Source organism: Notolabrus celidotus, chromosome 1 (assembly GCF_009762535.1).
Source record: "Notolabrus celidotus isolate fNotCel1 chromosome 1, fNotCel1.pri, whole genome shotgun sequence".
Taxonomy (NCBI): domain Eukaryota; kingdom Metazoa; phylum Chordata; class Actinopteri; order Labriformes; family Labridae; genus Notolabrus; species Notolabrus celidotus.
The window spans coordinates 14,152,310-14,178,800 of NC_048272.1; the positions used below are offsets into that span (position 1 = coordinate 14,152,310).

At 41.7% G+C, this 26,491-nt stretch overlaps 1 protein-coding gene across 2 annotated transcripts; it reads left to right on the forward strand.

Annotated features, from left to right (window-relative positions):
• The first annotated feature begins 398 nt into the window (after nucleotides 1–398).
• Nucleotides 399–25,774, forward strand: LOC117823641 (CTTNBP2 N-terminal-like protein). Of its 2 annotated transcripts, none has more exons than XM_034698895.1 (7): nucleotides 399–518; nucleotides 6,861–6,965; nucleotides 21,202–21,447; nucleotides 22,795–22,902; nucleotides 23,043–23,231; nucleotides 23,337–23,507; nucleotides 24,026–25,774. In XM_034698895.1, exons 1-7 carry the CDS (start codon nucleotides 480–482, stop codon nucleotides 24,959–24,961), a joined length of 1,794 nt encoding a protein of 597 aa, XP_034554786.1. In that variant the 5' UTR covers nucleotides 399–479; the 3' UTR covers nucleotides 24,962–25,774. The 2 variants fall into 2 exon arrangements, with proteins under 2 accessions (XP_034554786.1, XP_034554850.1); XM_034698959.1 differs by having other exon boundaries at nucleotides 21,202–21,441.
• The last annotated feature ends 717 nt before the right edge of the window (nucleotides 25,775–26,491 follow it).

Genomic DNA, 26,491 nt, shown 5'->3' on the forward strand with positions numbered 1-26,491 from the left:
ATAAGTACGATTAACTTCAATTTGGGCAACAGTTTTGTGAATGTATCATATTTAGAATGTAAGTTCATATTAACCACTGTTTATTACTGCTATACAAACATATTACTCTTCCCTGTTGCAATAAAGTCATTTGTCAGACTACAAACGAACCATATGTTATGTTTCATTCGACAAATTACCTTCTAACCAACAGCTTAGTCAAAGTTTGTACGTGTCTGTGAGAAAGTCTTGAAGAAGAGGCCGACTCTCTGGAAACACTAAACAAAGAAATCCAACCAAAATCCTGGGAGTGGGACGTCTCTGTCCCCGCCCATTTTCAAGAGCTCATCTCTAATTGGTCAGTGCCCCAAGCTCTTTCCTCTCATTGGCTGGCTCGGCTGTCAGTCAGAACGGTTACTTGGCCGCTCACTGTTCCGCTGCGTTGGAGATCACAGGACGCAAATCAAGTGAAACAAATCTTCTGACAGAAGAAAAAGTTCATGCTGGAGTTTTTTAAGACCTCGGAGGGACACATGAAGGTAAGAAGACGAATATATGATGTGTTTGTGTCCGCGGTGCGAAGCAAGGGACGATACTTTACTGTTTACCGTGTTTACACTTTTTTCTCCTGAAGGAAAGCAAAGAAAATGAGCCAAAAAGTGGTCAAGAGTCGGGATAAACAGAGAGTTCTTCACGTTTTCAGGTTAAGTGACACGTAAATGTGTTATTTAGTACAGAAATACGAGTATACTTATTTTTCAGCGAGTAGAGAAGTAAGTGACATCTCTCATCCGCTGCGGTGCGTTTGATCTTCTTGATACAGCGGATTCAGGGTTTCTACAAAAGCTGCAGATGTGAAATTAAGCCTTATTTACTCAGCACTGTTTACAATTAAGATTTATCACTTGTTTTTATGTACTTTTAACACCAGCCTGCATTAAAGCTGGTTTATATAGCAAACAGACTGACTAACTAAGTGACCCACACAAAAATTAGGTTGGCAACCAAATCCAATTGAGTATCCAGACATGCAGCTTCTGTTCAGACATCATGATCACTACAACATGGGAACACAGCTGACCTCTTTCTTCCTTCCCTTAGGTGACCCTTATTTCATGTCATATTTTGTAGGCCAAAGAGGCTACACTTTGTGCCATCTTGTACTGATTCACATATTAAAAGTTACCCCTCCCTTTCCTGCTGTGCTGACTGGAAGATGTTGTGAAGAAGAGACAAAAACACCAAAGTAATAAGCAATGCAAAGTGAAATGTTGGTTGTATATCTTCTTCATAAGCAGTTCTGTAGTCTAAGCTGCACTTGGGTTAAGAGATGTGGATTTCTAATTGACCATGATATGACCTGAGGTTAATTTTCTGCCCATACTGTACACATAAAGAGTCCCACTCACAATCCAGAGCCTCTTTAACTGGAGCAAAGCATGTTACATTTGCAGTCAAAGCTGCCATGTTTTTAATGAGTTTAAAGTGTTGCAGAGCGGCCACATGGCTGACCAGGATTAAAACAAACAGGGATAAAAGGATTATGGACACAGGGCTTTCGTCATCGGAAGTGGAGCTATGAGAACGTGTGGGAATATTTGTATTTCCCATGCTATCGTCCCAGTGTTTGTATACCTTCATGATTACCCACTCTTACCGGGGGATTAGAGGAAATAATATCAAAATGATGAGGATCCAAACAAGCGTGATGACACATGTAAGCCCCTGTTGGGCCAGACATTTCTCATAACACAGCTCACACTCCTCTCACAGTGATTACAGCCGCCTGTGAAATTAGCAAGCAAGCCAGTAAAACCCAAACCAAGGGAGGTGTGTGTGCTGCAGTTTAATTAGCATTTCAGCCCTGTGGTTAAGCCACAGACCATGAGTGCACCATGAGTGCTGGTGGAGGCACAACTTGAGCACAGTCTGTGTGCCTTCTTTGTGAGAGGACGCTGCTGTAGGGATAAGACTGGAGGTGCAGTGCAGTTCACTTGGGTCACAGCTCATTCCTCTTATAAGGTCGCGTTTGGATGCTAACCTTTGATTTGCAGAACTCGGGCACATGCGTACAAGAGCTCTTTGTTTTCTATCCAGGAGACTGTTAGCATCCTTTTAGAAGCTAGAGATGGACTGATGCCAATTTTTTTTTTCAGGTCTCATTCCTCAGAATCTGGCAAATAAGAAGTGTAGTGATTATGAAGAGCCAAAAGCCGTTGAGAGGCTGACGTTGGGCCTAGTTAAGTGTCGGATGCGCTAAAAGCAAAATTCACTAATGCACAAAAAGTAAGTTTAACCTTTTGTGCACGAAAAAGGATAATCAACTCATGATAAAGTGCACAAAAGAAAATAGCAAAAATAAGCGAAAAATAAGCGGTCGACAAACAAAAGAAAACAGGTGGCCTAAATGAATTGAATATCCCCGCTCCTAACACATGACCCGTAATAACCTAACTGACCCCACAATAAACCAAATCGTAAACAAACAACAAAAATAACACCACAAAAAATAAACAAACAATATCCTACCCTAAACCTCAAAACAAGAAACATAAACACTTGAATCCTTCATGGCTCCTACAAGAAGTACTGGTTTCATATCAGTATGATTGCTTGGAAATAACAGCTTAACTAACTAGTTTAGAGCAGGGAAAATGGTTGATTTTGTGCCTCTGTTTCTTCATCTTCTGGTTTGATGAGAAACATGATTTTTATGAAAGGATGCAAAAGATACTTCAGCTACATTGTAAAGTAATGCGTATAAATGAAAACAGCTTGAAGATTGATCAGCAGTTCAACATGTCTAATGCACTGACACCTCAGATGATGCATGAGCTCTTATTGTATAGAGGATGCACTGATGTATCAATTGAACATCAGCACCAGCTGATGTGCCATGCACTGATGTCAGCAGTCAATGTTTATCTGTATCATATCTTATATTTATCCATTCAAGAGGTGAGGAATTTAAATGCTGGCAGGCTAGTATGACAAACTAAAACTTCACAAAAATCTCATTTTACACAAAAGACCTGTTTCCTATTGGCATCATCCGAAATGATGGATTCAATAAGTTCATATGAAAACTAAATCCAGATACAAGTCAACAAACCGTCTGGTTTCTTCAACTCTCACTCAGGACTAAAAATCTGCATTTAAATTTTAAATGTAAATGAAATAATGATTTTATATATCGTGATAATTATCGATATCAACTGATATGAAATATTTTACCGTGATAACATAATTTTCAATATCGCCCAGCACTAGTTGAACTCTTTGTATACATTGTCATGATGACTCTTCAGATGCTTGATTAAATTAGTTGTGTTGTCTCACTACGCAACCACCACCACTCAAAACATTAGCTTTGCACATATTGCGAGTCGCTGCTGGAGTTGTTGGCAAAACAAGCGTCAAATACCCCCAAACTACTGAGCCTCTGTAGTTAGCTGCCTTCATGCTACATTAGCTCTCCACCTGCACAATGCACAGACCTACAGTGACATAGTGTGAGCACATGGTTGCTTTAAACATAGAATAGCATAGAGCTGAGTTGGATAGATCCGCCCTGTGGATTGACCTTTTGTCACTAACAGATGATCTAGCTTTCTGAGTCAGTATCTGACTGATACCCAGGCAGAATCAGATCGATGCATCCCAACTTTAAGTTTGTTCAAAATCAAAAAACAGTCACTATGATGAAAGAAATACAGTGCAAATCTTGGGAGAGTTTAAAAATCCAGAATTATTATCTTGAAAATGTTGTTGTTTTTATTTTAAATCCTGTTTCAAAAGTTGTCACAGTCACAGCCAGACTTGATGAAGTGTATCTAATTTTATTGAAGTTGCATGGGAAATATCCAAGCTACCAGCTCTGATATTTGCTGCTGTCTTTCATTATTTAACCAGTGCTGTCAGAGATCAGTCCGCCACCTCAAGACTTCATGCTGTGGAAAGTTGTGATGACCACAGTTCATTCAGAGCAGAGCCCAGTCCCTTCTCAAAAGTTCAGGTGGATCACAGATTTTTAAGATGCTCCCGCCACATCTCAGAAAGAATATTTGCTTCTGTGATTAAGCTGTCAGCCGGTGTGGAGTACATGTGTCCTTCACATCCCACACGACGGCTATCATCTGCAAAGGATGATCAGTGTTACAACATCAACAGCTTTGATCTCATTTCAAAGAGGGGGCCCTCATAACATTTACTTGGCCTGAGTGCGGTTGGATGTTTGAGGTGTGGACACCGCAGGGCTTGTCAGCAGAACCAACACAGCTGTGAGATTAAAGTGCAGAGACACTACAAAGAGACCACATCACATCCCCAATACAAAACAACCAACTGTCACCGCAACCCCCATCAGTGGGATAGAAAACAAAGTCATTTGATGTAAGATTTTCAGCATTGAAGTTTGACGCTCAAAGCTGACTAACTGACCATGCACATAACTTTTAAGACAGATGACAGAGCAATTGCATGCTTACAGCCGAGTGTGTTTGAAAACTTAGGAAAATGTGGTCATGTTTTTGTTGTTTGTCTTTAAGTTTTGTCAGAAGTATTAAAGAAAAACGACTAGCCTGAATGTCTTGAAAAATGTGACATGACAACAAACCCATCAAACATTGAATGGATCCATATTTGACTCACAAAGAAGCAAGAATCTGCCCAAACTATAACTCAGGTATCAAAAGAACAGGGGATTGGACTCTTTACTTTGCGCAAAATATGACTCAAGTTAAAATTTCTTCCTTGAAATGATCAACAACGATCTTTGATGAAAAGCTGCTGTGTTCATGGTGTTATTTCAGTCTCAGCGTTTCATTCAGATATGTGACATTTTTTTTCAAATAATAAACTCGCAGGTGAGATAAGATGATACAACCGACTTTTAAGACAGTTAAAGGTTTTAAGAATACACCCATCCCTCATCAAGCTTGAATAAACAGATCCATCAAGGAAAACTAAATAATGCAAACTTCTAGACCACATGTCCTGAGCCTGATATATACTTCTGCGTTGAATCGATGGTGTAGCCTACGGCATTGGTGTTGGTAGCTCCCATATCTACGAATAGGACTACACACGCACCTCCTCCAAAATGTAACTACGTGTTGAATCTACAGCACTTCCAAGAGCCCCACACATCAGCCGCGTATTTCATCTCTGGGGCCCTATGATTTCCACGTTCACTGAACCGCGGAATTAGCAGTGTTCACGCAGGCAGCTATGCCTCTCATTTGAAGACTCGTAATCTCAATATCTTTGAAATGGCTGCGTTGGAAAAAAATTCACGACCTGATCAGCGTGAGCCAAATGAGAAATGAGCTATCCAGACTACACTCGTCTTTTGTACCAGGCTGTAAACATGTTTATTTCTGCTGTGAAGATTGTCGTTTTTCCATTCATGTGTATGTGGTTTCTGGTACTTCTGGAGCCAGCCTCAAGCGGATCCTCGATGAACTTCAATTTTTAGCACTTCCGCATAGGACTCATATTTTTAGACCGGAGGTTGCTGATTGGGAAATTGACATAATGTAACTGAAATGCTGTCATCATAAGGAGAAGGAACGTATCTCTGGGGAAATGTTTCCAGGGACTGCTCTTTCGTGGCACCACCTGTGCATCTCCTCACAAACACTCACCCCTCCCTCCTGAAATAAACAACATGTTGAAGCGGCCACCAGAAACTAAGTCTGCAAAAAACTACAAAACTCATCTCTTACTCCAAAATACAGAGCTGAACAGTTCCCAAATGACTTCTATGTGTCAGGTGAGAGGTTTTTTTTCAAATTCTGCCAACATACTGTTGACTGGAAACGTAAATATACGTGTGATGACCACTTGCCGCCCAAAAGCCATGTGAAAAAGGGAAAAACAATAAGTGCTAGAAGCACTTTGTACCTATAGCACTTATTGGTACATTGCTATGTTACAACATTATGTTTTGACTTGAAATACTGGGCAAAATTGTGCAATGATTTGTTGCATCAATAAATTTAAGGATTTTTGCATTTCATTATTGGACTATTTTTTTCGCTGACACAAAAAGCACCCACTATATGGTGGTAAAATAAGTGTAAAGGGTAAAAAAATGGAATTCTTATAATTTGAAATGGAAAAAATTGAATTTTGAAAAAAATAAATCAGATTTCATAGGGCCCTACATCTCTTCCGACATCCTCTCTATTCTTCCCTGTAATCATGTCTGTATTATAAACAGCAACATGTATCTGCTTTAAATCAACATAATACATTCGTAATCGCTGTGAAAAAGTAAACAGAAAAAGAAGCGGGACTGGAAACAGACGACCCAACTATCATAGAGACCACACTGCACTCTAGCGTTTCTGGGTAGTATTGCTGCGCGTCAAGGAGACATCAACGCACAAGTATGTAGTGCTCATGTCCGCATCGGCCTCCGCTGCGTAGGTTCAACGCAGAAGTATAAACCAGCCTTTAGTCTGAGTGTTGCAGCTTCAAAATGTCCTGTTATAATGGACAGATGTTGGGTTATTTAACAATAATATCCCTTTTTTTAATCTATACTGCACATCTTGACTTCTTCAGTGGTGCCCCTCTAAAAAGTGTCTGACTTCCTTTCAGACAGGAGGATAAAAAAAGTCTACCTACATTTTATGTCTCCCTCCCAGGATAATAACCACATATCCTCACAAAGCTCATAAATCTGCAAGCTAGATCAGATAGATCAGAGGCCTGTCTCGGTGTTTGATTTGTGGGAATTTGAAAACACTACGCTTTGTTTCAAGATGAAATCAAATCACTGAGGAAGGTTTCTGGGAAATCACCTTAGAAAGTTGGGTGTACAGTTTCTTTATGTGAAGAGAAATGTCTAAATGTAGATTCTTTCTTCTCCACAGTCCAAGCTGAATATGGAGAGTTTGACCAAGCCGGAACTGCTGATGCTTTTCAGCATCCTGGAAGGAGAGCTGGAGGCCCGTGACCTGGTCATCGAAGCCCTGAAGGTACTTGTTAATAGAGCAGATAGCATCAGTGTAACTTTAAAGTGGTTTTCTGCACAATATCTGTCTTTTTGAATCAAACACTAACCCCCTCTGGGCATGCCAAGGGACTGCTGAAAGCATTAAGTTTAAAGATGTAGAACCATTTTATCAGATTGACAGAAGAAACCTGCCAAACCACTGCTGTGGGGTGAAGCCACAACTCTGCCATTTTTGTACTTTGCTTCTTTTCTCTGTTTGATATTACAAACATCTCAACAGGGAAAAGAAGTGAACGATCTTTACCTTTATGTGAAAAACAAAACAACTGGAGAGCAGAGGAATAGGTTTCACAGCAGGAGTTGTTTGGAAGGCCTCTGAAGACATATTGATCCTTATTTTTCTGATTTGAAAAGTTCTCTCTTTTTCACATTTATCTAGGAACAAACTGCTGACCTTTAACAGTCACATTACAAGCCTGCAGGAGGCGAACCTACTCAAACTATAGTGGCAATTCATGCATGCCTGGTAAAACATGGAGGTTATGAATATATACAGTCGCTGTCTCCTGTTGCGTATCAGTCATGCATTCACTTCTGGATCTCGAAACAAAATGATAAGATAAAATTCAGCCACTGAAGATTAGATTTGATCCTAGTCATTTCCTGAGGATGAAATCTCCACAAACAAAAGCATGCATCCATCAAGGTAACATTCCTCAAAATCAGCAACAAATTTCTGTCTGGAGTGCATCTTTAAGAAGGAATCCTTTCAGATATTGGTGCATCCCAGTGAACTTCAAAATAAACTCTATTACAGATAACCTTAGCATAGAGCACTCACGCACAGCGAACTCCAGCCTGAGGGTGTCTTACTTTGGCGGGGTTAATGCTGACTTTCAATTAAAGGATTTTCATGCTATTTTCCCACACTGTGTCCTTAGCTGTGCTCTGTCCTAAAGGCACACATGCTCACGCTTTTAGTGACTGCTTTCATAGCCTGGAGGATGTTTAGCTTTTATCAAAACATTTGTAAACCTATTTTGGAAACTCTTTGTCACTGTGACACCATAAAGAGACAAAAAGCTTGACATGGGCGCTGAATGAGAGACTTAAAGATGGAGCGTTTCTGCACCAGATGTCCCTACTTTCTCTTTCACACTTTAAAAAATTGCAGATTTTTTTCTCTTCACTGTGAATATGTGAGTTTTACAGCCCTTACTCTCTTGGAATGCAGCTCACTTTCCTGGTTTAAAATGCACCATTGAAAGAGCAAACTGGAGAGGCAGCCAGCGACCTAGAGGGCAGCCGTCTCTCCGAGAGCCTATGGCTGAATGTTCAAGTGTTGTGTCTAGACCACATTCCTACAGCTCTCCTGGGATCTGGCCATCTAAGGCAAGAAGACTTACAGCATGCTTGGTCCCCAATGACTCAATGTGAGCAAGAGAAGGAGTGAACAAATAAACATTCGCCTTAACTGGAGCTTGAGGGGAATATGGCTGTGCTTTGTTCATGCCACAAACTGTTAACCCTTTCAGCTCTGTGAATGGACCAGTGCTGCTGTGTTAACTCTCTCAAAGCTTCAGCTAAGGGGATCATTTCTGACTTGTTGGAAATTAATTGCAGGGTGGAAGTGAAACCTGACCTCATCTCTGCCAAGTTTTTTTTTTTTTATATTGCAGCATGACTTCATACCTCTTTGTTATTCTTCTGTTGAGGAGTTGGCGATGTGGAATTTGGGGTCTCGCCCTCACATGAAAACTGATTGTTATCAGTAAAAAACAACAGAGCTTGCAGCACGGCTTTGTGAGAAGCTGTTTTTATGTCATCCCAAAATAAAATACAATGTTGAAAAAAACATTGCCATGACATCCCTTAGAGACATCGTGGTGAGGATGAATCCTCATGATTTGGGTGATCATCATACAATCCAGTTTCTCCAGTACACAAGTAGTTAAGCCTCCATTACATTCTTTATGCAGTGCTAATTAGCCAGCGTTAGCATGTTTACACTCTAAACTTAGAGAGTGAATGTTGTAAACATTAAACCTGCTAACATCAGCATGTAAGTGTGCTCACTGTAAGCATGTCAGCATTCCAGGAGTTCAGTGTTTGAGGTTTGCAGGAATCGCTTTAAACTCCAAGTCTTGTTCTGACAGTAATGCACAGACATGTCTTTTTAACATGTATCTATACAAATGTTAAAAAGAGACTAATGTTAAAAAGAGACAAAAAAAAGTCAAAAATAATTTGAACTGTTCACATAGTTCACATTAAAACAGTGGACACTAAAAAACACAAATACCCTCAGAATGACACAGTACTTGTGTTGGGGGGATACTAAATATTTAAATACATAATATGTCTATTCATTCTATTACTTGGTTACTTTATGTATTAATTAGGGATGTGTGCATTTAGTCAACTACAGGATTAAACATTGTCCCATATGCTAGTCGCCACCAGAACTACTAGATGGTGGAGTTACTGATATTTTAGAAATATCAGCCTGAAATAGGGGGCATATGTTGGGGGCATCTCTGCACACAGCCTAGACTGGCGGTGATGAGTTATAGCCTAGACCTGCATCTCATCTTGTCCCGTCTTCTAATATCTGGCTTCAGACTCTTCTTGTTTTGTGTTGGGTAGTGTGGGCTGCTAGGGGCCAGGTGCTAGAGTAGGTAGTATCAGTGTTTTCGCTACCTGGAGCTTGCATGTTTGGAGCCTGGGTCCATTGAACGTGGGAATACTATATAGGTTGGGTTATTATTAAATTGGGGTGTTCTGCAAGTGGATATGATGGACAGCGGTCCAAGCTGGCATGGAGGGAGGTTGATCTGGGACGCCATAGTGAACTGTTTAGCTTCTCCAAGGTGTTGTGGGCCGAACTAAACGCAACATCAGTGAAGGGAGGAGCCCACTTTATAACCCCAGTGATGTGCTGGCTCTCGCTCCCCATCTGTCCTTTCTATCTCAGGCTTTGGGGGACATCAGGAGCCATGTGGTAGGCTACTAAATGTATCGGTAAAGGGCAAAGTGGGGTGGCTTTCTTCACTGAGTGCTCATCCTTTCTTTCTGCACAAGTACCTTGTGTTTATCTCAAAATACCACCAGCCACTGACCGAAGATGTAGTTCCGGTTGATGACAATCTATCCAGTTGGAAAGAAGCATAGAGGATAGGAGGCAACTCGTAGTGTGGCCGTGCGGCAATCTCCGGCTTGAGATATTATACCAATGTAGAGGTGCTAAGTTCCTTAAGTGTCCACTTGAGGTTGGCTTCAGCCCAAGCGGCAACCTCCGGTCTAAAAAATATGAGTCCAATGCAGAAGTGCTAAAAACTGCAGTTCAACGAGGATCCGCTTGAGGCTGGCTCCAGGAAGTACCAGAAACCACATACACACCAATTCAGAAAAGCCGATCTTTACATCAGAAATAAACATGTTTACAGCCTGGTACAAAAGACGAGTGTAGTCTGGATAGCTCATATCTCGATCGGCACATACTGTATGGCAGGTGAATTTTTTTCTAACGCGGCAATTTCAAAGCAGGGTTCCCACGCATCCTGGAAAACCTGGAAAACCTGGAAAACAGTTGACCAGTTTTCCAGTACTGGAAAACACCTGGAAAATGGGAGAAAAAGTAAAATGTCCTGGAAAATCACATATAGTCCTGGAAAATTATTCCAACATGGCTGCGTTTGACCTGACCCTATTAACAAAACATATCCCCATTCATTGAAAGTGGAGTGCACGCTGTGCTGGAAAAGACAGCGACACTGCGCAACTTTTTTCTCATCTTTTCTCCTTCACTTTATAATCATGCATTCACAGAAAACAGGGGGTATATTGTTTATGTTTTATGGTACATTTGGCTCAATTACCGTACTCTAGCTCAGTTGTTCTCAAAGTGGGGTCCTGGGACCCCTGGGGGTCTGCGAACCATAGCGTGGGGGTCCGTGAAATAATTTGAATACATTTCTAATAAATTATAAAGTTGTGCTGTCATTACAAAACAGCATACACCATTGTTATGACACCATTTGGTGGCTCGAAGGGATATGTGAGTCTTGTTACTGTTAATTTTCTGAAAGCGTTTAAGATCAATTACTTGAAAAGTATAAATGCTGTCATGTTGAGTCCACAAGGAATGAAATTACCCTCTGTTTTAAAGGATACAAGTGGAATTTACATGATTCAAATTGAAGTGTTATCTGTTTATCTTTTTTAAGGGTTAGGATTAGGGTTAGAATTTGGGTTAGGGTTATGATTAGGGTTAGGATTAGGGTTAGGGTTAGGGTTGTGATTAGGGTTGTGATTAGGGTTAGGGTTAGGGTTATGATTAGGGTTAGGATTAGGGCTAGGGTTATGATTAGGGTTAGGGTTAGGGTTGTGATTAGGGTTAGGGTTAGGGTTGTGATTAGGGTTAGGGTTAGGGTTGTGATTAGGGTTAGGGTTAGGATTAGGGTTAGGGTTGTGATTAGGGTTAGGGTTAGGGTTGTGATTAGGGTTAGGGTTGTGATTAGGGTAAGGGTTGTGATTAGGGTTGTGGTTAGGGTTAGGGTTGGGGTTAGGGTTAGGATTACGGTTAGAATTAGGGTTAGGGTTAGGATTAGGGTTAGAATTAGGGTTAGGGCTAGGGTTAGGATTAGGTGAGGGGAAGCGAACCTGTCCCCCGTAACGGGGAGCAGGAGGTGCACGGTCCTTCCCCCAAGGTGCCCCACCCCACCCGCCCCAAGTCGGCCGGGGCCGGTATGGTGGTGGTCTACGGTCATCGTGGTCAGTACGGTACTGGGGGCGACCACCCCTCTTCCCATACCGTACTTCCTGCCACTCACCATGAGCCGAGCTCATGGTGACGCTTTTATCGTTTTTAAACTATATAATTTTTTTGTCTTTTTTGTTATTTTTTATATTTTTTAATATATTTTTTATTATTTTATTATTTTTTTAGTGTTTTTCTGAATTTTTTATCAAAAAATGAAATCCAAAATAAAATAATGCAATTAAAATTAAATTGCAAGAGTTTTTAAACAAAATTTAATTCCCTAAAACTAAATAAATTTATGCCCATGCGCAACGTTTCGACCCCTTGGGTCTTCTTCAGGCCAGGGCATAAAGTGCTAAAATGAATGCAGGCAAAAATGGAGCAGTTCTCCTATAAAAGGCCAGAGCAAAAGTGAGAAAGGCTCTCCCTTTCCTTTTAATTTGTAGGCCTTTCTAAAAAGGCAAATGCAACACAAGTTTATTTTATGCATTAACCAACTTGCTTTAACCCAGTAATGTTAACCCCATAGTTGCCAACTGTTTTTAATTTCTATTACTATAATGAATTAATGAAATAAATACATTAATTATTTATAAGCTATTTTTAAAGACTATTAATATATGGACATAACTCAAATTAATTTATATATTTGTTTATTATATTTAAAATTATTAGTTAATATCAAATTTAGTATTGGGGGTGGGGTTAGGGTTAGGGTTAGGGTAAGGGTTAGGGTTAGGGTTAGGAAAGGTTGGGGTTAGGAAAGGTTAGGGTTAGGGTTAGGGTTAAGGTTAGGGTTAGGATTAGGGTTAGGGTTGTGGTTAGGGTTAGGGTTGTGGTTAGGGTTAGGGTTATGATTAGGGTTAGGGTTAGGATTAGGGTTAGGGTTGTGATTAGGGTTAGGGTTGTGATTAGGGTTAGGGTTATGATTAGGGTTAGGGTTAGGATTAGGGTTAGGGTTGTGATTAGGGTTAGGGTTGTGATTAGGGTTAGGGTTATGATTAGGGTTAGGGTTAGGGTTGTGATTAGGGTTAGGGTTAGGGTTGTGATTAGGGTTAGGGTTAGGATTAGGGTTAGGATTAGGGTGAGGATTAGGGTTAGGGTTAGGGTTAGGGTTAGGGTTAGGATTAGGGCTAGGGTTAGGATTAGGGCTAGGGTTAGGATTAGGGTTGTGATTAGGGTTAGGGTTAGGATTAGGGCTAGGGTTGTGATTAGGGTAAGGGTTAGGGTTGTGATTAGGGTTAGGGTTAGGGTTAGGGTTAGGATTAGGGCTAGGGTTAGGATTAGGGCTAGGGTTAGGATTAGGGTTGTGATTAGGGTTAGGGTTGTGATTAGGGTTAGGGTTGTGATTAGGGTAAGGGTTAGGGTTGTGATTAGGGTTAGGATTAGGGTTGTGATTAGGGTTAGGATTAGGGTTGTGATTAGGGTTAGGGTTGTGATTAGGGTTAGGGTTGTGATTAGGGTTAGGGTTGTGGTTAGGGTTAGAATTAGGGTTAGGATTAGGGTTAGGATTAGGGCTAGGGTTAGGGTTAGGATTAGGGTTAGGGTTGTGATTAGGGTTAGGGTTAGGATTAGGGCTAGGGTTATGATTAGGGTTGTGATTAGGGTTAGGGTTAGGATTAGGGCTAGGGTTAGGATTAGGGTTGTGATTAGGGTTAGGATTAGGGCTAGGGTTATGATTAGGGTTAGGGTTAGGGTTGTGATTAGGGTTAGGGTTGTGATTAGGGTAAGGGTTAGGGTTGTGATTAGGGTTAGGATTAGGGTTGTGATTAGGGTTAGGATTAGGGTTGTGATTAGGGTTAGGGTTGTGATTAGGGTTAGGGTTGTGATTAGGGTTAGGGTTGTGGTTAGGGTTAGGGTTAGAATTAGGGTTAGGATTAGGGTTAGGATTAGGGCTAGGGTTAGGATTAGGGTTAGGGTTGTGATTAGGGTTAGGGTTAGGATTAGGGCTAGGGTTATGATTAGGGTTGTGATTAGGGTTAGGGTTAGGGTTAGGATTAGGGCTAGGGTTAGGATTAGGGTTGTGATTAGGGTTAGGGTTAGGATTAGGGCTAGGGTTATGATTAGGGTTAGGGTTAGGGTTGTGATTAGGGTTAGGGTTGTGATTAGGGTTAGGGTTGTGATTAGGGTAAGGGTTAGGGTTGTGATTAGGGTTAGGATTAGGGCTAGGGTTAGGATTAGGGTTAGGGTTGTGATTAGGGTTAGGGTTAGGATTAGGGCTAGGGTTATGATTAGGGTTGTGATTAGGGTTAGGGTTAGGGTTAGGATTAGGGCTAGGGTTAGGATTAGGGTTGTGATTAGGGTTAGGGTTAGGATTAGGGCTAGGGTTATGATTAGGGTTAGGGTTAGGGTTGTGATTAGGGTTAGGGTTGTGGTTAGGATTAGGGTTGTGATTAGGGTTAGGATTAGGGTTGTGATTAGGGTTAGGGTTGTGATTAGGGTTAGGGTTAGGGTTAGGGTTGTGATTAGGGTTAGGGTTGTGATTAGGATTAGGGTTGTGATTAGGGTTAGGATTAGGGTTGTGATTAGGGTTAGGGTTGTGATTAGGATTAGGGTTGTGATTAGGGTTAGGGTTGTGGTTAGGGTTAGGGTTAGAATTAGGGTTAGGGTTAGGATTAGGGTTAGGATTAGGGCTAGGGTTAGGGTTAGGATTAGGGTTAGGGTTGTGATTAGGGTTAGGGTTAGGATTAGGGCTAGGGTTATGATTAGGGTTGTGATTAGGGTTAGGGTTAGGATTAGGGCTAGGGTTAGGATTAGGGTTGTGATTAGGGTTAGGGTTCGGTTTAGAACCAGAACTAAATTTAAGAATACAGAACCAGAACCAAACTCATGCAAACAGAACCAGAATCAAACTCAACCAGACCCGGACCAGAACCGAACCAGAAGCCTACCAGAACTGAACCAGAACCGAACCAGAACCGAACCAGAACTGAACTAGAACCGAACCAGAACCGAACCAGAACTGAACCAGAACCGAACCAGAACTGAACTAGAACCGAACCAGAACCGAACCAGAACTGAACCAGAACCGAACCAGAACCGAACCGGAACCGAACCAGACCAGAACCGTACCAGAACCATACCAGAACCGAACCAGACTTGAACCAGAACCGAACCAGACCCGAACCAGACCCGAACCAGAACCGAACCAGAACCGTACCAGAACTGAACCAGAACCGAACCGGAACCGAACCGGAACCGAACTGAACCAGAACCATACCAGAACCGAATCAGAACCGAACCAGAACCGTACCAGAACTGTACCAGAACCGAACCAGAACCGAACCAGATGTGAACCAGAATCGAACCAGAACAGAACCGAACCAGAACCGAACCAGAACAGAACCAGAACAGAAACAGAACACAACCAGAACCAAACTCAAGAAAACAGAACCAGAACACAACCAGAACCAAACTCGAGCAAACAGAACCAGAACCAGAACCAAACTCAAGCAAACAGAACCAGAACCAAACACAACATTATTAATGTCCTCAGGTTGGCATTGAGTAAAATCGGATGCCTCAGCTTGGATTGTCTGATCCGATTTCTCCTCTCAGTGAGTATTTGCCCGGTCTTTAAGAAGACTCTCTCTGAAGGAACAGATGAAGCCACGATACACAGCCTCCCCTCCATCACCTGTATCCTATATCCTCACATATGATTAGCCGAATGGCCGCCATGCTGACCAATCAAAAGAAAGTTCTGCTGTGAGCAGAGCTGGGTCTGAGCACTGAGAGAGCTAAGCAGTGAAAGGAAAAAACTGGGAGCCGGCTCTCTCTGGATGCGAGCCGGCTCTTCTGATTCACTATAAAGCATCGGCTCTCAGAGCCGCAGCTTTTGATCTTGACACATCACTAATGTGCTTAATCTGTGTTACAATTATGAGGGGGCCATGGACAATTTTCTCACCTGTAAGGGGTCCCTGGCTCCAAAAAGTGTCAGAACCCCTCCTCTAGCTAGCAGGAGTGCAAACTCCCGATAGTGAAAACAAAGGGAACATAAAGAGCGACACAGCTGCTCAGGAACTCCACGTTGTAGACATCGCTGATCATAATAGACATCGCCATGCAGGAAGACAGTTTACATTTTTTTAAATGAAAATGATCTCTGGAAAAGAGTGGGAAGAGTGGCTAGGAGGCTCAAAGCCCGCCTCTTTACCGCATATTAGCTGGACAGAAGTTAGGTGGACTTAAGCATATCCAATATGTTTCCCGCCAAAACAGCACTTCAGAAACAGATAGGTGACGTCATGTATACTACGTCCATTATTTATATAGTCTATAGGGAACCACATGCACGTCATTCCAAAAGTTTTGAGACCTTGACCAGAAATGTTCCATCAATTTTTGTATCTTATTTCTATCACCACGAAACAGAGACACATGAGGATGTCAGGGGGTAAGAGGGGACATGAGGCAAATGAACGTATGATTAATAGGTTGGTTCAAGGCTCTCTATAAGTGATCAATAGTAATTCAAAATCTTAAACCTGCAGGGATCCAGTTCAGGGGAGTCAGGTTGAAGTGTGACTAAAAGGCTGAGTTGAAATCCTGGCGGCAGATATGCTGTTCACAGTATTTAAAGAAGCAGCCTCAGCCCTGTTGCTCATGTTAGTCTGAACTGACGTGTCACTGCTACACTAAGTGTCATGAGGGAAATGTTTAGCTCAACCACAAATCACCATGGGAACAACACCACTGTCCACTTATTTTTGCTTTTAGTGCCTTTGATTACCCGTTACGGCTAAAGTACGGCAACTGGCAACTTTTCACGTGTGGTTTCTTTTCTCAGTGTTTTAAAGTCTCTGATTCTTATCAGTGTTTTTTTCTTTAAAGGTTATTTATAAGTGCATGATGTGAGTTTAATAATGTGGCTTTTTCTTCAGTCCTCTATATTTAATTATGCAGAACTATCAGTGGCATTCTAACTATCTGCAGCGTTCTTTCCACTCGTGACTCACTTCTGCAGCTGCTCACACTGCAGCTTTCAAAAGGAAGTGAGTCTTTGGCAACGCTCGGATTTGGCACAAGAAGCCCTGCAGTGATCCAGTAGTTCCTTTGGGAAGAGATACAAGTCTTTACTTTGAGTTAAAAGGGGGCTCAAGTACGAAAATGAGATTTTAAATTAACTGTTGAGTTCATGTGGTGTGGTTGTTTGAGCTTTCACATGGACAAACTTCAAAAGATGTACCTTGTTGTGTCCTGCAGGAATAAAAAAGAGCAAAATATAGTGCTGCTTTTGCTAATCTGATTGAATTTCATTCATTAATTGCATTTTCTTCACTATCCTGTGATTGTGATCCGTATTTCCTCAGATCCTGGTGTCTTTTGCATGGACAGGTCATGCAGGAGCATTTCAGGGCATTTCCCAATCTGTCTAAGCGGCTCTGAAATGTATAGGACTCTGGGGTAAGAAGTTCAAAAAACATTCTCTCCCAGTATTATACAGATTTTGTAACAAACCTTGCATGACTGAAAGACACCAGGCATGTGTCAGTGAAAGATAAGCTGGATTTGTCCCAGTACCGGCAAGGCACAAAGACGACTTCCCGAGCGAAGACCCCCTCTGGATGCCAAGAAGTGCAGCCAAGTCAAAAGCATGAATAATGGAGGTAGACTGCGATGCATAGCAGACATGCTCTGAATGTTTACGAGTATTGTGCACCTACAGTACGATGTAATGAATAGTAGATTTGGGTGCTTAGTATTAAGTCATGTAAGAAATGTGTTTCCTGTAATCCCTCTTTCACTTCCTCCGCCTGCTGAGCAGCAGTAGATGAAAACAGCCTCCCTTTGTGTCGTGGTAGTGCTCGTCTGTGTGTGCATTGAAAGGTTGCAGGGAGAGCTGAAAAGACGGTCTGTATGTATGAGGGAGCTTTTTGTTTGACAGGAGAGAAAAAAACAAGAACTTAAGGGCCAATTATCCAGAACCTCGCTCTGAACTCCCCTAGAACAAAGAATACATCACAAAAATCTATGTCCACTACTCTTTATTTTTACTCTTATGAAATGAATCATACAAATGATTTTTCTGGATGTATTGCACAAAACTGCTGCAGGGTTGAAAGTCAGACTGAGCACATATCCTCAGGCAGAGTAGGTTACAAGAATGGAAAACCTGATTCAAGCGTATTCATCTCGCACCGTAAATTGACACATCAGAGCAGACAGTCATTGACGGGAACAGAGATGGGCTGGAGGCCAAGTATGTCGACAGATTTATATTTGAAGTTTTTTTTCTTTAAAACTAAAAGCTACCTTCAAGCAAAACACGAGAGCAAGCCTTCAAAGACGGACAGTTAAGCTGCAGTATTCTTATCGATCAGAAGGTGCATTAAGAAAAGATCTTCTAACATTTGTTCGGAGCTGAAACCTGTTTGAGATACTCTACATTGCACACAGGACTTGTTGAGGTGATGTGTGGTTACATTTAAGAGGCATTTTTTAATCCTCCCGGGCACCCTGTGTTTTCCTGTTTCACCCCTCCATGCTGTTTGATCCGCCTTCACAGCGTCCTCGGTGGACTGGATCAAATAACTGCAGTGAAGCCTCACAGCCTGGCACTCCTCCCTTTGTGTCTGATGAGCTGATGTTGTACTAGAAGTAGACAACAATCACAGCCTGTGATCTGGGTTGTAGCCATCAATCGATGCTCCCTGATTGTGTCTTATTGGATCTACCAGTTAGAATAAATCACTTGCTCTAACTTGTCTGTTAAGTTTAATAGAGTTGAAGTCTTCATCAATGAGGGGTGGGGTATTTCCCAGTGGTTTTTTTTAATCACGTGTCTTTCTCAGTAAAGCTTCAAGTTGCTTAAAATAAATCTTTGCTTTGTACAAATGCCTTTGATGTTAAAATATGTTAACAGCTTCACATTCTGGACTCTGATTGAGTTAGTCACATCTGAGATGTTCAAATACCAGCTTTTCTTTCCTTATTATCATTACCTAGAGTTCAACATCAGCTGACATAAACTGCCGATACAAGTGTAGTAAAAAAAGTCCATTATATTGGTGGAAAACTAAGTGTTGTGCAGGAATTGGCTGTATACACAAAAATAACAATAAAATAAAATAACAGACCACGTGGAAAGCAAATGGGAAGATCATGTTCCACAGTAATGTCATAAAGTTAGCTTAAATGTATATTTAAAAAAAAAAAAAAGGATTTCTGCAAACAAGCACAGCTAATAATCCCCTCTGAAAAGTTGTTTCTCAACACTAACTTTTAGCTTATTTCTCTGGTTGCTTGTCAGACTGTAAACAATGGCAACACATGGAAAAAGAAGCTTTGACCAGAAGTCCTCCTATATCACCAACGACTGGCTAAACCAGCCACCATTTATTTCCAAGTTACTTTTATGGGAAATTTTGCCTTTATTGGATACGACTGCAGACGAGCAATGGTAAATGGGGGGAGTAGAGTGTTGGGGATGACATGCAGCAAAGGTTGAGGCTGCAAGTTGAACCTGCTGCCACTGCGTTGTGGACTACAACCTCTAGTCTGCTTATGGGTCATATTATTTAACGGCACGCTTAATGTCCTTTAAACCATTTAATCTGTGACAAAAGCATTGACCAGTCACAGCAACGGACACATTTTTTTTTGTTGCTGTGTAGTTTTGCACCTTTAAAAATGTTTAGAGTGTGCTCCATTTTTTGCTCTCTGCATGCGCTTTAACAGCCAAGCAATTCTCTGCTAAAACGCTTGAGGGCAGTGTAGTCTCTCTGATAAGACGGTCGCCTGCTTCCGGCCCGGCTACGATCTCTGTTTACTTTTCCACAGTGATTCAGAGCGTGTTATGGTAATCTACAGCTAATACATGTTGCTGTTTATCATACAGACATGATTACATGAAGAATAGAGAGGAGATGAAATACACGGGCGATGTGCGGCCGATGAGGGGGGATCCTGGAAGTGATGCTGAGACCATTAATGGTGTCTCTGTGAAATGTATTTAGTTGGTTGACTCAGATAACATGAAGTCAGTGTGAATATGACACCTCAACAAACTTAAAGCATAGATTTTTTTAGTTTAAGGACAACAGGTTTTACTGTTTCAAAATGTGGGAAAAAAACAAAGTATTAGAGCTCTGGTATTAGCTAATATCCCAAACTCACTCAGGATACTCAGGTATCAGAGTCAGTGGCAGAGAAGAACATACCTGGTTCAAGATGTCAGGGTTCAAACTCTAGTATGGCGCTTTCTAGGAGTTGCCAAGATTTACCTACATAACACTGACACATGCACGCTCATTAACCCTCTGTAAAACGATGCATGGGCTAAATATTTCTCTGCAGGCCTACTTAAAGTCTTTACTACACTTTAAACTTCTCAAGTAATCTGGGTATCAGTCATCAAGAACTCTGTCCTCTCGCTGCTGTAGAGGATACTGTTCTCTCTAATCTCTTTATCCTCTTTTGTTGAAACCCTTACGAAGACATACTGCCAGCTCTGCCACATCCCTCTATTTCCCCCCTCTCTCTCACACACACACACGGCTAACAAACACTCTTCATCCCCTTTTCACGGCAGGTCCAAAAGGCATCTGCTCAACCTGAGATGTCTTGCTGCTATTATCCCTCTTTTTGTCTGGAGTTAAACAGAGAACAGGTCTGCCTTGGCCGGGGCCCAGTCCACAGCAGCTGTCCTGCTAAAGATAGACAGACACACACCATCTGTTGCTCCTTCCTCTCATTACTTCTCTTTCTATGGTATTTTTTCGTTATTTTTGTAATTCCTCTCCTTCTCTTCCTCTTCTATCTACCGCTCTTTAACCACTTGAGTGTTATTGGTATGAATCATGAGGAAATGCTGTGGTTGATTCTGTGTTCTGTGAATGGGGAAGAAATGTACTTTGGCACGTAAATAGTCAGAGAGGTGCTTTGAGCATGTACATGCCAAAGTGCTCAGAATGGGGTTTGCAAAAACGTCACTGGGACCTGTATTTGTGGTGTGTAGTGGGGACACGTGGCAAAAAACACTTTGCTTACTCTTTTTGAAGGACATGTGTTTCATATCACACGGTGTGCTTGCAGTAGTAGGGCAGTTTTTCCAAACTCCAACCATAGACTGTATAATTGAATTGAATTAAAAAACTGAATTTTACCCAATAGTTGCTCAAACCATAAAGTTTTTAAGGGTTTGTTCTCTGGGGGACATGACTGTTTGTAGCAGCATGTATGGAATCACAACAAGTAGCTGCTACAATATTTAAATCTGAATCAAAGTAGTGATCCAACCAACATTTTCATCCACAAAGTCATGCTGCCAACCAGGCAACAGATGTCAGTGTTCAAATGTATACAGCATCAGTAACAGCATCTCGTACCAGCTGAGACTTCACAGAGAGATGCCAGAAAAAGAATCCACACATCACAGCCAAGCTACAATTCTTCTGTAAACAAGGCCGTAGAAATAAGCCAAGCTGTTCCACTGATGAACATCTCCTACACAACCACATAATGTCTAATTGATCACTTCCTGTCTCCTCAGGCTCAGCGTAAAGATCTGTTCATCCAGGAGCGCTACGCCAGATACAACCTTAGCGACCCCTTCCTGGCTCTGCAGAGAGACACAGAGGCTGTCGGGGGCCAGGACAAGGACGCGGGCTGTTCTTCCTCTTCCTCGACCTCCAACCCCCTGGTGGTTCTCAAGCTGGTGGTGAGCCACTGCAGGAGGATGCAGGAGAAGATGTTGGCTCAGCTGGCTGCGGCAGAGAGCAGGCACAGGAGGGTGGGTGTGCGTGTGTCCTTTTTTTTTATTATTAGGTAACAGATGTGAGATTCAGATAAGGGATACTAAATGTTTTTTACTGGAGGAGTGCAATGAAGTGTTTTTCTCTATATATACCATATTTAGTATGTAGTAGGGGGGTAACGATTCTTTTTAACAGCTAGTTGATTCAATTCACGATTCGTTGTTGCCGATACGATTAAAGGACGATATTGGTTCATTTAGAACGATACGATCCGAAACGATTCAGCGACTTGAAATCGATTCAGTAACTTTTCAGCCAATATTCAACCAGTGTGACTGTGAAATAAATACCTTGATACTAGACAGTCTTAGACTCCTGTTGTTTCCTGTAGGGGAATCAGGTATAAATTAAATATGGAGATAAACAAACAAGGCCTGAGGCTACGGCAGAGCTGATGTTACCTTGCGCTGCTGCTGCAGCGGGAACACTACAAGAGGTGCCTGGACGGCCGGCGCTGTGTGAAATCCCATGGCGACTTAGTAGGTGGTTGGATAGATTTGTCGTGTTGCTTTGGTACTGTACTTGACCTTTACATATCCTACAAACAGCGAGCAACTTATTGAGAACATCTCCGTCTTTGCAAAAGCCAAAGTGTTTCGGCACGCTGGACTGAAATGGTGTGAAATATTTTGTTATGTGCTGGTGCGTGGCCATGGCGTCAGAGACAGGCAGCCTGAATTGAGTAACGTTTAACATCTTATCATTAAAAGTGCACAAAAAAAAAATCCATATAAAGTCTGCCGTGCTTAAATCCAAAGCGCCATTTCCTAGTATTGATACAATCGATTTATAACTTTTTAAAACGATCTTAGAGCGATATATGTCATCAAATATATACATCAATGTAGTGGATGAATCGTTACACAGTATGTAGAGTGTCCTTCTAGGAACTGAGGCACACATACAGAGTGCTGAACAAAGAAATTCAAATATCTTTGAGTGACTGGTGATATTATGACACAGAAGATAAACCTGACTGTTAAAACAACACAATAATAATAATAATCATAATAATAAATGTAATGCTGTAAACAGTGATTACCACTGCATCTGTTGGAGCTAAAGGAACTCAAAGCCCTTCATCATCTTAAGCTTTGTAAAACCAGAGTGAGAGCTATACTTTTCTCTGAAGGCGGAGCTGAACATGACAACAGTTTAAAAGAGATAAACTTTGTTTTTGTTAGCTGGCCTGTAATCAGCATTTTCGCTTCCAATGTAGTAATCATATACCTACATAATAACAATTATAGGCTTTAATACCAGGCAGAACCAACTCATGTGAATGGTGTCATCTCTGACTCTGTGCCTCCCCGCTGTGTTTACTTCAGGTCATTGCAGACCTGGAGGAGGAGAGGAGGAGGCATGCTGAGGACACAGCAGAGGGAGATGATGTCACCTACATCCTTGAGAAGGAGAGGGAGCGCTTACAACAACAGGTGCTGTCTAATGAATTGTAAAAGATTGTGATTGCACTTGCATTGTTCTCATATGAGTTTCAAAGTTCTAAAAGAGGTATTGTTGAAAGTTTTAGAAGTCTCCTCCTTCTGAAAACTTTGTCTTGTCTCGGCCTCTGCAGCTGGACTTTGAGCGCAGCCAGGTCAGGCGGCTGGAAAAAGAGCAGCGTCGGATCACTGACCAGCTAGAAGAAGAAAGGGCTCAGCACAAACAGCTCTCCTGCGCTTTGGCTAAAGAGTGCAAGTGGGCAAGCAGCAGAGCTCTGGAGGAGGGTCACCGGCTGACTGAGCTGAGCCGCAAACTTGACAAGGTATTTTCAGCCTGTGTTTAGCAATTATGTTCTCTTGTTTTTACAGATGTCAGGAGGCCAGTTGTTAAACTTGCAGACCGTGTGAACATACTTTTCCTCTTGCAGGAGAAAGAGGCCTGTCAGGCTCTGAGACAAGAGCTAGAGGATGAGAGAAGGAGAGCTCTGAGGATGGAGGCGAGGGTGGAGGAGCAGCTGGCTGAGTTCGACACAGAGAGAGAGCAGCTCCGCTCGCGTTTGAAGAAAGAGGAGGCTCTCTGTTGTCAGCTTCAACAACAGGTGCGGACATTAAAATTAGTGCTGCATACTATATCATCAGATAACTGACTGCTGTGAATGTGGAGTCTGTGCATCACCTGCCTGTAAACATCCCATGTCACGCAGCTAGTGCTCACCATGAATTTTACCGATTGTAGGTCATTAGGAATGGTGGGTTTCCTTTAATTATACAATTGAATCTCACTTATTCACTCATAAATAAGTGCAGTGCTCTTCTGAAGTATTGAATGATGATTGTTATAATAATCTGCATTTGAATAATAATATGTATCTAATGAAATCAAGCGGCAATGTCTGCTAATGAAAAATGAGGCCTACATGGAAGTGCAGTTCTTAGAGTGTCCACTAGAGGCTGACTCCAAAAGCCAAGGAGTCCCCATTAGCTCCCATGTTAAAATGTCCATTTTGTATAGCACACTAAAGCTACCTAAGTGAACTTATCTCACAGAGGTGAAATATTCTTGCAAATGACAGCCATTCTTTACCTTTACTTAGTCATCTCTCCATTTTGGTCTCAGGTGGAGGAGCTCAAGAGGAAGCTGGAGGATCCACACTTGATGAAAGATGCTGCAGAAGTCGTTTCAGCTCCAGAAGAGGCAGAAAAAAAGCAGTGGGCCACCAAAGTTCCTTTAAGAAATACTAAAACAGACACTATTCAGGTTGAGGACTTTGAGGAAGAGAGAAATCTACAATCTGTGCAGCCAAATGTCACAAACGGTCATCACTGTGCGATGGAGACTAATGGGCATCAGGGTCCAGGCGGCAACTCGGAGAAGATCTGCCTTCAGAATGGGGGTGAGAGTCAAGTCCACACATCTTCCTCTACCCTGTCTCCATCTTCGCCTTGTGCTTCTCCTCTCCTCGCCAAACGCCAACAAGGCAGCCCGAGCCCTGGTGGCTACCCGTCTCCGTACCAAGCCGGGATCAATCAGCGCTTCCATGCTGCTCGCCATAAGTTCCAGGGCACCATTGAACCCGAGCCGCAAACGCAGGCAGCACCGCCCCCACTGTCACCAAAGGAAGTCCCGCCTGTGACCAGCAGCTCCTCCCCAGAAACCAGCCCGGTGAAACAGATGGCCCGCAGCACGGTCACTCAGGTCCTGTCCCGCTTCACCACAGCTCAGCAGAGTGCCAGTCCAAAACTCACAACACCTAACAACTCACCCTTTGGTACGGACTACCGCAGTCTGGCAGCGCCACTGTCTCCTGTCATTGGAAGAGCTGCAGGAGCGCTCCCACAGGGGATCAGATCACCCACCATCACCCGGGCAGACAGGGGGAACCCTCCACCTATCCCACCAAAAAAGCCAGGACTGGCCCAGGCCCCTCCCTCCCCGGCTGCAGTGCCCAGGTCAGGCAGCCATTACTCAGACGGCGGGCTCGCAGGCAGCTGCGGCCTCACCTCCGGCCAGGAGGGAGTGAAAGAACTGGACATGGTGGTCTCTTCTAATTAACTGATCATCTGATTCATGTATATATAAGTCAGCTGCTACTCTGCTTGTGACATGACGGTCATTTCATTATGACTGAGGTATTATGTTGTAAGTGACAGGATTTTAGAGGTCCTGTTAAACACTGTAATAATTTATGAGACGTAAAACAATATACGCTGAAGCACTATATTGGTTAATGGTTAACGAGCTGGTACTAATGAGCAGTGACAACTGAGAGTTTCTAATGTGCCCTACTCAATATAAGGGGTCATCTGCCTTTTTCAATGTTGGCACAGAAACCAAAGAATATAAATATTTCATCACTTGAGGAGACACTTTTTACAAGTATGTTGCATGTAATGTCAACAAATACTGTACACACATATATATATATATGTATATATATATATATATAAAGTGTAAATTGCATACTGTAAATACACCATCAGACCAGTGCGACATGCAGCTTTTGGACCAATGTGTGAGCGTGTACTTAGATGTACTTAGCTGTTGTTTTTATACCAATGTACAGTTTATTTTATATATGTTTCTTTCTTTACAGATAATGTAGTCTAATCTAATCTAATCTAATCAATGTAGTGCTTACTTTTTTATAATTATTACTTTAATGTTGCATAGTCATCGTAAGTCTCAGATTATATGCTGGATCCATTATACAATATCTTGTTTTCAAATGGTCAATCTTTATGTCAAAGTATTTTATATCAACCATGACTTTCAAAATAAAACACAACTTCTGCGTTAATTTTAATCAGCTCCATTACAGTACTGTATACACTGAGAAGTGACATGTTAATAAATTAATCCCAGAGATTCTTGTTGCTTACATTTCTTCATTTATATGCGTATAGGAATTGTAAGTTTACCAGAAGAACAGGGCAGTGTCAGCATAAATGCAAACACAATGTTTCCTCTAATGCAGTATAAAGAAGTTAATGCAGTGCTGCAACTAACTGATTGTTTTAACCATCAACTCACCCGCAATGTATCTTCCTGATTAGCTAACAAACCTGGGTCTTTAAAATTGTTGTCACTGATAAAATATATTTACTTGATGTTTTTGGTGCAGACAGAAGTGTTAAGAAAAGAAACATTAAATTAAAATGTTGCAGCTTTAACCCTCCTGTTATGTTTGTTTCTCTGAAACAGCAATAATGTTGCTGGGTCAATTTGACCCGGTGCATAGGCTATTCAATTATCCAAAAGTGTCAGAACCCCAAAAAATCCCAATCAGATCTAATTTTTAACTCCATTACTAACCATTTAAATCTAGATTTAGTCCATTGGTCTTCTTTAATTATCACCGATCATGGTTCAATGAGGATAACTGACTAATCTTTCATTAAAATTAATGTTAAAACTTTTTTTATGTAAATTGGAAATAATAGTTTTACAAGACAGATTTTTGTTCATTTTATTTTACATTTTGAATTTTTTTTTTTTTAATGAATTGATGTTGATAAAAGAACACAACACCTTTTCTGTTGGTTGGCTGGGTTGGAAAGCATATATTGCCTAAAATAGACTTTT

Bases quoted from the DNA above. Each gene is read 5' to 3' on its own strand.
- LOC117823641 (XM_034698895.1), top strand. From the start codon at position 480: ATGCTGGAGTTTTTTAAGACCTCGGAGGGACACATGAAG. The intron at 6,966-21,201 runs GTACTTGTTAAT...CTGTCTCCTCAG, and splicing joins TGGTCATCGAAGCCCTGAAG to GCTCAGCGTAAAGATCTGTT. The intron at 23,232-23,336 runs GTATTTTCAGCC...TTCCTCTTGCAG, and splicing joins TGAGCCGCAAACTTGACAAG to GAGAAAGAGGCCTGTCAGGC.